This window comes from Peromyscus leucopus, chromosome 15 (genome assembly GCF_004664715.2).
Source record: "Peromyscus leucopus breed LL Stock chromosome 15, UCI_PerLeu_2.1, whole genome shotgun sequence".
NCBI classification, from domain to species: domain Eukaryota; kingdom Metazoa; phylum Chordata; class Mammalia; order Rodentia; family Cricetidae; genus Peromyscus; species Peromyscus leucopus.
The window spans coordinates 58,534,460-58,547,875 of NC_051076.1; the positions used below are offsets into that span (position 1 = coordinate 58,534,460).

General features: G+C 41.8%; 1 protein-coding gene across 11 annotated transcripts in view; it reads left to right on the top strand.

Moving 5' to 3' along the window:
• The first annotated feature begins 238 nt into the window (after positions 1-238).
• Cd55 (CD55 molecule (Cromer blood group)) overlaps positions 239-13,416 on the top strand; it is a 31,467-nt gene continuing 18,289 nt past the window's right edge. For 4 of the 11 annotated variants that reach the window (XM_037211459.1, XM_037211461.1, XM_037211462.1 and 1 more), the window contains exons 1-6: positions 242-432; positions 1,029-1,214; positions 3,179-3,370; positions 7,141-7,240; positions 8,597-8,682; positions 12,673-12,861. In XM_037211459.1, coding sequence (XP_037067354.1) covers positions 318-432; positions 1,029-1,214; positions 3,179-3,370; positions 7,141-7,240; positions 8,597-8,682; positions 12,673-12,861 — 868 coding nt within the window. In that variant the 5' untranslated portion in view covers positions 242-317. Of the gene's footprint in view, positions 433-1,028; positions 1,215-3,178; positions 3,371-7,140; positions 7,241-8,596; positions 8,683-12,672; positions 12,862-13,416 lie in introns of all 11 variants that reach the window. The other 7 variants (XM_037211457.1, XM_037211463.1, XM_037211455.1 and 4 more) reach the window with 6 other exon arrangements.

A 13,416-nucleotide genomic window follows, 5' to 3' on the forward strand; every position in this document is an offset into this window, starting at 1 on the left:
GGAGTTTGGGAGTCTGGGTGGCTTTTTGATATTCCTGAGTGCTGACTCAGGGGCGAAGCGCCCTCCTTTAGAAGGCATACATTTAGTTCCCCCCGCAGACGTAACTCAACAGCAGGCCCACCCCGGCCGCTGGCTCCCCAGGGTGACAAACGCCACGGAGGGAACGCCCTTGTGCATGCAGGCCGCCCCACCCAAAATGACGAGAGCCCCGCCCCGTCCTGCCTCGCCCCGCCCATCCCCGCCGCAGCCGCTCAATTAACCGGGGCGCGAAACCGCTCCAGCGGCAGCCGGACGCTCTCTCTCTTCTACCTGGGGCCATGGGCCGCGCACGCGCGCCGGGGACCCGGTCACCGCCACCGCCGCCGCGGGTGCCGCCGCCACTGCTGCTGCTGCTGTCGTCGTCGCTGCTGCTGCTGTCCCCGACCGTGCAGGGTGAGTGGCTGGAGCTGCTGCGAGGACTGAGCGGCGGCCGGCCAGGCGCGCGCATGCTCATCAGGCATTGTTACCCATACCCGGGGGCCTCCTCCCGCGGCCAGGTGCCGGAGGCCTGCGGGATGGGTGGGTGCGGAGTGCTGGGCTGTCTGGGCTGTGATGGATCCCGCGACCGGAGACCGAGGGAAAAGCAAGAGGGAGGGTCGAGGGCGAATCTCCAGCCCTGCTCCTGGTTCTTTTATTCTAAGGCGGAGGAGGCCAGAGGGCTGTCCACCTGCGCCCCTGAGAGTCCAGTTGCCAGCAGCGCCATGCGCTACGCACTTGGGTGTCGGAACTCGCGCCCAGCCGTGTTGTCGGAGTGGATATCGAGTACCTTCTGAACCCCTTTTTCTAAACGTCTCCTTACGGGGAGGGAACGCTTCCACACAACGTTAATTTTGTGTTGTGTCGATAAGAGCCTAGGCGTTTGCAAGTTCCTGTTGGGAAGGGAGGAAGTAAAGAGCCATTGCTGCTCTCCTTAGTCCAGGTCTGGGGAAAGAAAGTCACCCAGCTGCCGGAAGGTGTCTTCTGCTTTACATCTGCTCTTCTCTTCCTAGGCGACTGCGGCCCACCTCCAGAAATGCCTAACGCCACGCCAGAGGTGGATGGGAAAACCAGTTTTCCCGAGCACAGCAATGTGGTATATTCATGTAATAAAGGCTTTCAGAAAATTCCAGACAAGGAACACACAGTGTTGTGTCTTGAAAATGGTCAATGGTCTACCATCGAAACATTCTGTAATAGTAAGTTCTTCATTTCTTTATAGAAGTGTTAGGGGACTGTGTATCTTGTGGTTATTTTTACACCTCTTTGGAGTGACTGGTAATTGATAGTTTTCTAGCATTATTAAACCCCAGAGTATACATGTTGGCAGTTCACACTCCAGCTAATTGAAGGCGGTACTTCCTATAGCAGGCCCTGCTTCTTCATTAAGAGTTTTCCTTGCTGTTGTACAGGCTAATAGAGAAAATAAATGATAGGTCCTGTTTAGGGAGTAAATTATATGTGAATATATTTGGCAAGTACCTTGAGACACACACCCAGGTGATCTGCCTTCTTCAACTTCACTTTGTTAAGTGACAAATGCAACTCTTGGGAGACATTTTAAGATTTTACTTAAAAAAGAATCTGTTGTTCATATAGCCCTATGTTGGCTTTAAGATACAGTTTTTAGGTTGGTTCTGGCATATCTGAACACAATACAGAGATTCTGAGCTCGAGAGTGTGTTTGCCCACCTGGGTTCTCTAGTGTAACCTATTGCCGGTTCTCTTACTATAAACCTGCACAGCATGTTACTCTGCTAAATACTGTTGGCAGTTACAGTGCATTAGTCAGGGAGAGAGGGAGTGACCCTCAGGCTTAAGGCGTTCCTGTCTGCTGCATAGGCTTTATAGACACTGTACACCGAGGCTATGCTAATTTTCTTTAAAAAATAATAAACTAGCGTTAGTTTACTTTTTGCTTGCCTGTATATTGCTCAGGCTAGCTTCAACTCATGGACTTAGAAAATCCACCTGCCTCAGCCTCTCAAGTATCTGGAATTATAAGCTGGGAGACCTGGCCTTTTTTTTTTTTTTCTTTTCTTAAATTTTTACACTCTAAAATAACAATAAAAATAGAAAGTAGAATATGATAAACACATGGCCTGGCCACCTACACACTTATTGCCAAACATTATCTACTCTCTGTGATTTTCTGTGCTATACCCTCAGGATTTTCATGAAGCGAGGTTGCTATCTCCAGCACCAGTACAAGCATGTTAGTAAGAAATTGCATTAGTATGGCCACAGTGTTGCTAGGCAACAGGAATAGTTCCGCTCCATTACATACCTGCAGGAACCACATTTGTATATGTGGCCCATCATGGATCAGACATTTGGTGTGTGACTGACGACAGGAAAGTACAGCTAAGACTTGATTGCTGCCTTTGAGTGACCTGAGTCGGGGGAAACTACAGTGAATCCAGAATCATTCAGAACTACCTTTTGAAACCACTAGTGAAATGGGCTTTACATTTGTATTTTCAACCCCCACTGAAGGCAGGAAACCCATAAGCCCACACCACACGTTTTAGAGTTTGTACATCTCCTGCAGTATTGCTTCATCTAGCCCTTCAAGCAGCCCCATGAATATGTAAGTGGGGACTCTTCTCAGTTTCAAAGTTGAAGAAATCGTCCACCAGAAGGTAAATAATACGCACAAGACTAGTACTTCTTATACCAAAGAGCCAGGCTTCAAGCGCGGGACACTCGACTACTGAGTTACGGTTTCATGCTCTGTCCTTTGCCTCTCTGGAGTGTATTGTTCCAGCTGTTTACACTTGGTGCATACTTTATGTACACAGTTCCTTCATCTGACTCTCCTTACCAGGGGCTGTTGTAAGATTAAATGAGTAAGTGTGTGTAAAACATTTACAAATATTTAGTAAATACAAGGTATTATTATTCCTATTATTATTGACATTTATATGTGGAAACTTAGCAGACACCTAGTAACTGAGAAATGCAGGTGAATACACTTGATATACTGCAAATACCACAGTGATACTTATTTAAAAATGAATGTATAAAGATGGAAGGATCCCTACCAAAAAAATAAGTAAATAGTTAAATGAAAAGGAGGTGGTTTAACTACCAGATATTACCAGAGGTCAACTTATTTTATAATCTGTTATTACTTTTTCTGTCTCTTTGTTAATTCTTTTAGAAAGCTGTGATGCTCCAACAAGAGTGTCTTTTGCATCTCTCAAAAAGGAATATAACAACTTGAATTATTTCCCGATTGGTACCACTGTAGAATATGAATGTCGGCCAGGATTTCAAAGACAACCTTCACTATCAGGCATATCAACTTGCCTTGAGAATTTAGAATGGTCCAAAGTTGAAGAAATTTGTAAAAGTGAGTATAATTTGAATAAGTAATTCCAATCATCTGTATTTGTGGAAATCTCTTTTCCATTTGTGCTAGAAATATATGCATGTATATGTGTATAATATATGTATATATATTATACATACATATATGTTTGTGCTGGAAATATACATATACATCTATTATGTGTATATATACATATATATCTATTATGTATACATATACATACACATACACATATATATAAAAAGAATGATTCTTCAAAGACTCTTGAGTGTTGTTTCTTTCTTTCTTTTTTTTCCGAGACAGGGTTTCTCTGTGTAGCTTTGCACCTTTTCTGGAACTCACTCTGTAGACCAGGCTGGCCTCGCACTCAGAGATGCACCTGCCTCTGCCTCCTAAGTGCTAAGGTTAAAGGTGTGCACCACCACGACGCAGGCGAGTGTTATTTTTTAATTAGACAAATGTTTACATAATAGGAATACTTACAGGTTTCGTGTTTACTTAATTTAAGGTTACCTAAACTGATGACATACTCTAAGTATGTTGCTTTTTTGACACAACAAAACATTAATGTAAAATTTTTAAAAAAATATAAGGGTTAGAAATATCAGTGGCTTAGAGAATGAATTTGTGTATATGTGCCTCATATTTAATGTTTTCTCACTTTCATAAGAGATAATTAACAAGTAAAAATCATATAAATTCAAGGTACACATTATTTCATAGCGAATATGTTTTTGATTCATGCATTTATGTGCTAATGAGTAGGTATGAGTGTACATGTACATGGTGTATGTGTGTGTAGGGGATCAGAGGATAGCCTTGGGTGTCCTTAGGTGCCTTTGGCATGGAACTTCACTTCATAGACCATACTAACTGTCTTCTTTCTACACCCCCCACTCTGCGCCCTCACTCCAACTTCCAGGGTTCTGTTTCCCATATTGCTGTTGCTGGAAATATAGGTGTGTGCCACTGTGTCCAGCTGTTCACATGGGTTCTGGTGACCCAAACCTGTGCATGTGGAGGCCAAAGAACAACCTTGGGTGCCATTCTTCAGGTTCTGTTCACCTTATAATTAGACAGGATGTTCCACTGGCCTGGGGCTTCTCAAGGAGGCTAGACTGGCTAGCCAGTGACCCCCAGGGCTTTGCATGTCTCTGCCTGCCTACTTCTGGAATGACAATACCATGCCCAGCTTTTTATATGTGTCCTGGGGATCAAAGTCAGGTCCTCGCCCTTACGTGGAAAACATGTGACCAGCCCAGATTTTTCTCTACTTCTCTCCCCCATTTACATTTTATTTCTCTCTCTCTCTCTCTCTTTTTTTTTTTTGGTTTTTCGAGACAGGGTTTCTTTGTGTAGCTTTGGAGCCTGTCCTGTCCTGGAACTCGCTTTGTAGATCAGGCTGGCCTCCAAAGCTACATTTTATTTCTTTAGTTGAAATAAAACCAAGATGTTTCAATGTGGCAATTTCACACATCATGTCATTTTGCTTTGCTCTTTTTTTTTTTTATAATTTATTTTACAATACCATTCAGTTCTACATATCAGCCATGGGTTCCCTATTCTCCCCCCTCCCACCCCCTCCCCTTATCCCCAGCCTACCCCCATTCCCACCTCCTCCAGGACAAGTCCTCCCCGAGGACTGCAGTCAACCTGGTAGACTCATTCCAGGCAGGTCCAGTCCCTTCCTCCCAGACTGAGCCAAGTGTCCCTGCATAAGCTCCAGGTTTCAAACAGCCAACTCATGCAATGAGCACAGGACTTGGTCCCACTGCCTAGTTGCCTCCAAACTGATCAAGCCAATCAACTGTCTCACTATTCAGAGGGCCTGATCTAGCTGGGGCCCCTCAGCCTTTGGTTCATAGTTCATGTGTTTCCATTCATTTGGCTATTTTTTTTTCAATAATTGAGTAAAACTGAAATTTATTATATGCCACAGTCGTCCTAGGAACCTCCATGCTATATATATAGCCTCTATGGTTCTATGGGTTGTGGTCTGATTGTTCTTTATTTTATATCTAGAATCCACCTATGAGTGAGTACATACCATGTCTGTCTTTCTGGGTTTGGGTTACCTCACTCAGGATGATTTTTTCTAGTTCCATCCATTTGCCTGCAAATTTCATGCTTTCATTGTTTTTCTCTGCTGAGTAGTACTCCATTGTGTGTATATGTACCACATTTTTTTCATCCATTCTTCCGTTGACGGGCATCTAGGTTGTTTCCAGGTTCTGGCTATTACAAATAGTGCTGCTATGAACATAGCTGAGTATGTATCTTTATGGTATGAATCAGCATTCCTTGGGTATATGCCCAAGAGTGGGATGGCTGGGTCTTGAGGTAGTTCGATTCCTAATTTTCTGAGAAACTGCCATACTGATTTCCACAGTGGTTGTACAAGTTTACATTCCCACCAACAGTGGAGGAGTGTTCCCTTTGCTCCACATCCTCTCCAACATTGGTTGTCATTGGTGTTTTTGATCGTAGCCATTTTAACAGTGTAAGGTGGTATCTCAGAGTCGTTTTGATTTGTATTTCTCTGATGATTAAGGATGTTGAGCATTTCTTTAAATGTCTTTCAGCCATTTGTAGTTCTTGTTTTGTGAATTCTCTGCTTAGCTCTTTAGCCCATTTTTTAATTGGACTGTTCAGTGCTTTGATGTCTAGTTTCTTGAGTTCTTTATATATTGTGGAGATCAATCCTCTGTCAGATGTGGGGTTGGTGAAGATCTTTTCCCATTCTGTTGGCTGTCATTTTGTCTTATTGACTGTGTCTTTTGCCCTGCAAAAGCTTCTCAGTTTCGAGAGGTCCCATTTATTAATTGTTGTGCTCAGGGTCTGTGCTGTTGGTGTTTTATTTAGGAAATGGTCTCTGGTGCCAATGCGTTCAAGAGTGCTTCCTATTTTCTTTTCTATTAAGTTTTTTCTATTGTAACTGGATTTATGTTTAGATCTTTGATCCACTTGGACTTGAGTTTTGTGCATGGTGACAGATATGGATCTATTTGTAATCTTTTACATATTGACATCCAGTTATGCCAGCACCATTTGTTGAAGATACTTTCTTTGTTCCATTGTATAGTTTTGGCTCCTTTGTCAAAAACCAGGTGTTCATATGTGCATGGATTAATGTCAGGGTCTTCAATTCGATTCCATTGGTCCGTATGTCGGTTTTTATACCAGTACCAAGCTGTTTTTATTACTATAGCTCTATAGTAGAGTTTGAGGTCAGGGATGGTGATGCCTCCAAGGGTTGCTTTATCGTATAGGATTCTTTTAGCTATCCTGGGTCTTTTGTTTTTTCATATAAAGTTGAGTATTTTTCTTTCCAAGTCTGTGAAGAATTGTGTTGGGATTTTGATGGGGATTGCATTGAATCCGTAGATTGCTTTTGGTAAGATTGCCATTTTGCTTTGCTCTTATTCACTCAGGGGAGTGCTCTACTCATCGCCTCCTTGCTGACCCCTGACCCCAGGTCATTTTCGCTTTTTGCTGTCTTGTTAATGTGGCCCATTAATTTTTCTCATTTCCTCTCCCTTAAAAACCTCCTCTTCCCCATGCATTTTCAACATAGTGTATGTGTGTGTGCGTGTGCGTGTGCGTGTGTGTGTGTGTGTGTGTATGTGTGTATGTGTGTGCGTGCATGAGCACGCTCACATTAAATGCACATATGATTACCATTACCACCTTTTAACATATGCAGTACAGTTAGAATTGTGTTCTGTTTATTTTTTTGATCGTGTCTGGAAATTGAATGAAAAAAATTGATATTCCTTTTTTTTATTTTTTAGAAAAAGTATGTCCTAATCCTGGAGAAATAAAAAATGGTCATATCACCGTAGTAACCGACATATCATTTGGTTCAGAAATACGCTTCTCATGCGACACAGGGTAAGTTTCATCACACTAAAAGCTCTATATTTAATTAATGACAAAACAAATTAGGAGTTCAGTGGATACTGATAGATTTGTGACCTGTGTTCACTGGTTGGTACCAAACAATCCCTCATAATGAGAGTGGGTGTCAAGGTGATGCACATGTATGTAAATCTCAGAATGAAAGCTATTTTCTATATGCTATTGAAAAAAGTTAAAAAAACATAATACCTCTTTCCAAAGAATCTTTGTCGTGAGCTTATTGTAGTTAAACTTAGTAATGTGGGCCAGGAAAGGAAGATTTTTATACTTCTAATACCTCTAGATTATTAGGTTCCAATACGTATGTAATTCTAAATATGATTAGTGAAGAAACAATTGAAATATGTTGATGATACCAAAGTAACAACCCTTAAAGTGTTAAAAATCAAACCAGTTTTAAACTTTAAATTCATTTAAATTTAAATTAATTTAAAAAATAATTTGCATCTGAGTTTTTCTGTGTGCAGACAAACTGTTAGGTCATGGGCTAAAATATGCCTAGTGTGAAAGTGTTCTTATAGAAGGTCCTAGGGCATTTTTAGTTTTTCAGATAGAACAAGGAAATTCTGTAATTAAGTGCCATCAGCCTCTCAGACAGTGGGAAACTTCTGTTCGTTTTCTTTCTACTTCCAAGTTAGGTCCCCGCCCTCCTTCCCCACTTTATAACGGAGAACTAGGCAGTACTAAGTGGGTTTAGTGGGTTTCCAACAAGAGCAAATGGAACTGGGAAAGAAGGGGGGGAGGGGAGGGAGAGGGTTAGAGGAGGAGCTGGAAAAGAGAGGAAGTGGGGGTGGATTTGATCAAAACATCTTATAGGCATGCATAAAGTTCGCAGAAAGTTTTCATAAAAACTAAATGAAACCAAATGCATTTCAAACTTGAAAACAGAGAAATAAATAGTAGCACTTTGCCGCTACCTTTATTAAACAGAGATTGAGTTAGGTCAAGAGTTCACATTAGTGTAAACTCTTAGCCATGCTACACTGTGAACCCTTTAAATATAAATGCACACTCTGTTGTTCATGAAGCCTGTTCTTTTAGAACCTAGAATAAGAGATTTCATCAAACATGATTTTAAAACGTTTTCTTTATTTATGTATTTTTCTATACAGTCAGCGAATGAAGCATTTTGCATGTCTGAAAGTCTTGCCATTTCAGTATAATTTCTGTGAACTAAATGATTTTCTTTTAAATTTCAATAGATCTGTTTATCAACTGTCATTTTTGTCTCCATCTTCTGGTAGAGTCAGTGTTTTAAGATGATGTTTTGGAGAATTAAAAAGCCAAGACTTAAGTATCTGAATGCAGTAGCCTTCCCTTGTCCTTTAGGTACAGGCTGGTTGGCTCAACCTCTAGCTTCTGCTCTCTTTCCGGAAAAACCGTCGCGTGGAGTGATGAATTTCCCGAGTGCATAGGTATGTTTCCTGTTTGAAAATCCCAAGTCCTCACACTGTGGAGCCAAAGGAGCAGTGAACTCTATTATTTCTCATTTAAGAACTATCCACAGTCTATATTTGTGGTGCCCCAACTTTTCACTGTGTCTCTACTAATGACAAACTTCTTAATTTATCAGCTATGGGAGGACTCTTAAAGCTGGCTCTTAGCAGTAATGTTCTTAACTCTAGAATACTTTAATTGAGAATTAAGGACTGACTTTGGTTTATATTATACTTGGTCATTTGCTGTCCAATCATTCCTTCTAATAATCAGAGAAGCAGGAGATCTCCCGGTTTTATGGAAGGCAGTATCCCTCAGAGTCTCCATGGTTGATTCCATTTCCTAAAATAAGTGTCGTTGGAAGGCATTTAATATAGGTCTTTTACTGCAAACATGTTCTTTCTCTAAGATCCAGTGTTGCCTACCTGCCTCTTTTTAGAGTAGGTTATCAGCTGAGAAATTACCCTGAAGGTTTTAAGGTCAGATGTTTTTATCATTTAAGGAATAAGGTTGTGTGATAAACCATTCTTACACTTGAGAATCTCAACTTCTAAAAGAGAAAACACAACGTAGAAATAATATCATAAATGAATATATCTAGTCAAATTTAGGTCTGTTAGAAACATGGCTCCCTTTAAAAATGGAGAGAAGTAAAATGCATGAAGTTTATTTGCTTGTGTGTTAGATACAGATTTTTTTGTCCTAATGTATGCTAAGGCCACTGTGTCTCACTAAATCCTAGTCATGTTAAAATGTAGACTTTATTCCATCTTTCATTCTTTTGATACTTAATTTCCAACTTCAAGTGGCTTCTAAAAACCCTAATGTCAAAAATTAATGCTAAGTCCGTGTGTGTGTGTGTGTGTGTGTGTGTGTGTGTGTGTGTGTGTGTTTGTGTGTATTTTACTAGGAGGAGGAAAGTTGAAAAGTCAGTCCTTTGTGGACTGACACTCTGGTAGCCAATGGGTGGAATCAGTTGATGTGAAAAAACTCATAGGAAACCTGCTGTCAAGGAGCCCACACCCATCACACGGGTCCACCCTGCTAAACCCACTATTTCTGTTTTCTTCTTAGGCCTATTTAAACATTTTAATCATTTCTACTCATGACCATGATTCTGTTCCCACTCATGGTAAAAGGTCTTGTAATGACACCAAAAGATGAGGCTGAAGCAAGAGCTGGGATACATAATTTGTTGGCTCAGGCAACCTGGCCTAAAGCCTGGGTAGGCGATTTCCCAGTCCGAAGCTAGTATTTTTACCAGGAGATGTTGCCTTTAGGTTCACAGAAAAGTGCCTATCAGGAATGTATCCTAATGCAGAAGTGTTTGCAAAAGACCCGCTTCCTGTTTGTGCTGCACTAAGCAACAGAACGTTTTCTTTTTCCTCTAGTGGTGAACACCCTTGTTTTCTTGGCTCTCAGTGCCTCTCCATCAGCAGCTGCTGATAGCCACGTTCCCCAGGAAAATCCCTTGTACCTGAGCAATCCAGTGTTACGACCTCTTCCTGTAACCCCAAGTGTGAGAATCTGTTTTGATTTCTACATTAACTTTTTGTTGTTGTTGTTATTTTGACATCACCAAAACAAAAGGTGGAAAGCAAATTCTTTTTTATCCCCCAACATAATATTTTTGTTAATTATTTGGGAATTTCATGCAATGGAATTCTGATCACACTACTTCCCATTCTTCCCAGGTCCACCCTCCCACCCCTGCAGTCTCCCCCTCTCCGCCCCCTCCTCCCTAAACCGAACACCAAGTCCAATTTGTGTTGCCTGTAGACTTGCTGGCAGCATGACCAAACTCCCAGTGGCCAGCCCCTTCAAGAATACTGAGTCCTCTGAAGTGTAGCTCTTCACAGTTGATGGAAGGTGAATTATTTGCTGGTGAGCTGCTTCTCTTCAGGTGTGCAGCCTTGCTCGGTACACAGATGAGCGAGGGTGCCCTGGTCTCCAGTGTGGCTCTGATCACAGAGGAAAATGACTGAGGGATGATGGGCACAGTCAAGGATCGACTTCAGTTACTCACCAACGCAGGGAGGTCTTGACTCTGAATTAAGCCTCACTCTCAGGAGCTCCGCTTTTTCCTATCTCACTGTGGTTGCTTCATTTTTTTAAATTAAATTCAGTTGACTGATGGTGCCTGCTCACCTTTAATCAATGCTTCTCTCCTATGACTGTCTCCCCAGACCTCTCTCTTTGGTCTAGCGTCTCTGAGTTATTTTTCTTTACCACTCCCACATGCTTTACGCCTGTCTGTGTTACTTCTAGTTTATTTTTCTCCATCTTGACTCTTGCCCTGAGGGCTACCCCTAACATTTCTAAGGCCAAGGTTTGACTATAAAAAAATGGCCCTTGGCCCCCAAACCACTGTCCCGTTTCCTACATTACCGTGAGGATCCGTTGGCACACGTAAGAATGTAGCAAATCCTATGTATTCAAGCCATGTCTCCCGTGACACTTAATGCTGACTTCATTGTCCTTGAGATTAGAAGTAAGTATACTACCGGCAGAGACCGCCCTCAAGAACATGGGCTAGCAGAAAGAACCCAGGAGAGGAGCCGGCACAAGGAATTAATTCTTGATGTTTGAGTATGTCCTATAATGGAGGGAGGGGTGGTAGGACAGGTGTTACTGAACACACCTACTGGACCTCATCGATACCTTCAGTGGATACGAGAAACCCACAGTTAGGGCAGTGCATACCCTTTGAATACTGAGTGCATACCGAGGTCTGTGTAGGAACCTCAGTAGGTGGAATTCCAGGGTGATAGAGAATGTTTTTTCTTTGTACTTGGTTACTATTTCACTCATGGTCTGCCCGGGGTGATGCTTCAGAAACACAGATGTGCCATATCTTTTCCTTCTTGACACTTGTTAGTATGTCTGAACACTTACAGATCTAAGCTCCTAATGGGTGTTCGAGGCTAACGCTGTCTCTCTGCTTTTCTGCACTCAGGTTTTACCTCCTTATTTACTGCGCTGCCCATGCAAATTGCCTGCATGTTGCTGTATTCTTTATCATGTGTTAATAGAAGGTTTTTGGTTCCTATTGAGTCAGGATCTAACTGTAGCACAAGTCGGTCTCAGACTTGTGGCAACAGGCATCGTGTTCCAGCCTCTTAGGTTCTGGGACCGAAGTCAGGAGCACCAGGCCTAGCTAGCTCGTGATCGTCTCCTCCTCCCCGATGTCTGTTTGTATGTATGTAGTTACAGATGCACATTTAAGATATTCACACGTATGGTGCAGAGGACAACTTCAGGTGTGACTCATCAGGAGCTGTGAATCTTGGGTTTTTGAGACTGTGTCTGACTGACCTGGGGTTGCTTGATTTGAGTAACCTAGCCATCAGTCAGTCCCAGGGACCTGCCTGTCTCTTCTACCTCACAGCCTCCCCGAGTGCACACCGCTAAGCCCAACTTCTTTAATGTGTGTTCAGGAAATTGGTCCAGTGGGTGGTTCTTGCTTAATTTAAAATGTGTCATGAATTTGCTAGTCTTCTATGCCTGCTTCTATACCTCTAAATCAGCTTACTTTGATGTGCACACGGAATTCTGTTTTCTTGATTGACTTAATGGTGCTGAGGAACGTGAAACCCATTGATCGTGCTGTTAGGGTAGCTGCCAGCTCTTTTTATAGCATGACATCACAACAGGGCTTGCACTTTATTTATTATGTATTTATTTTTAATTCAGCTGATAGTAATTTCTGTCCTGTATCAGGTCTCAGTGACTCAGTCTCCCTTAAAGCCCCTTACCCTAGAGGTAAGAATAGCCCTTGCGCCTCCGCCCTCAGGTCAAGAACAATTCTAATAGTGTCTGTCAGCATCCCTTGTTTAGTAAAGCCAAGCTCAGAAAAAAAATGGTTGATTTTTATTGTTTCAAAATTTTTTTAACATGTTTTAGTCTTATTTATAAAAATACAGTATCAGTTTTTCTTTATTTAAAAAGATACTTTGATTCTTTTTAAGAAATTTTTTGTCCAGATCCACCACAAATCGAGAATGGACGTATTAAAGAGGAAAGTGATACTTATGCATATAGACACGCTGTCACCTACGTGTGTGACAAAGGCTTCGTCCTGCTTGGAAGGAGTTCCATTTATTGTAATGTGGATAATGGCCAAGGGAAATGGAGTGACCCAGCACCCCAGTGCATAGGTAATCTGTTGTTTTTCTCCTTGTGTACACACATTCTCATTTAGTGTATAGTTATGCATACTTACTATTTGGATGTTTTTTTTTATATTTATTTTATTTTATTTTATTTTACAATACCATTCAGTTCTACATATTAGCCATTCCTGATATCCATATCCCCTATTCTTGGATGGTTTTTAAGACAAGCAAAATCATGTGTTATTTAGCTCACTCATCAAATAAAAATATTTCATGGTAAAAGATAGCAATATAAGCCGGGTGGTGGTGGTGGTTGGTGGTGGTGGTGGCACACACCTTTAATCCCAGTGTAGAGGCAGGTGGATTGCTGAGTTTTGAGGCCAGCCTGGTCTATAGAGTGAGTTCCAGGTTAACCAGGGCTACACAGAGACATCCTGTCCAAAAAAAAAAAAAGATAGCAGTGTATCTTTCCCCAAAGTGACTATCAGAATTCAACACCATCTACTCTCTGAGGCAGACTTGTGACTCATTCATATTTATCGGCTACCCTGGGTGGCAGGCTCCTCAGTTGGGCCTTGGTCAATTTTCAGTGTTCTT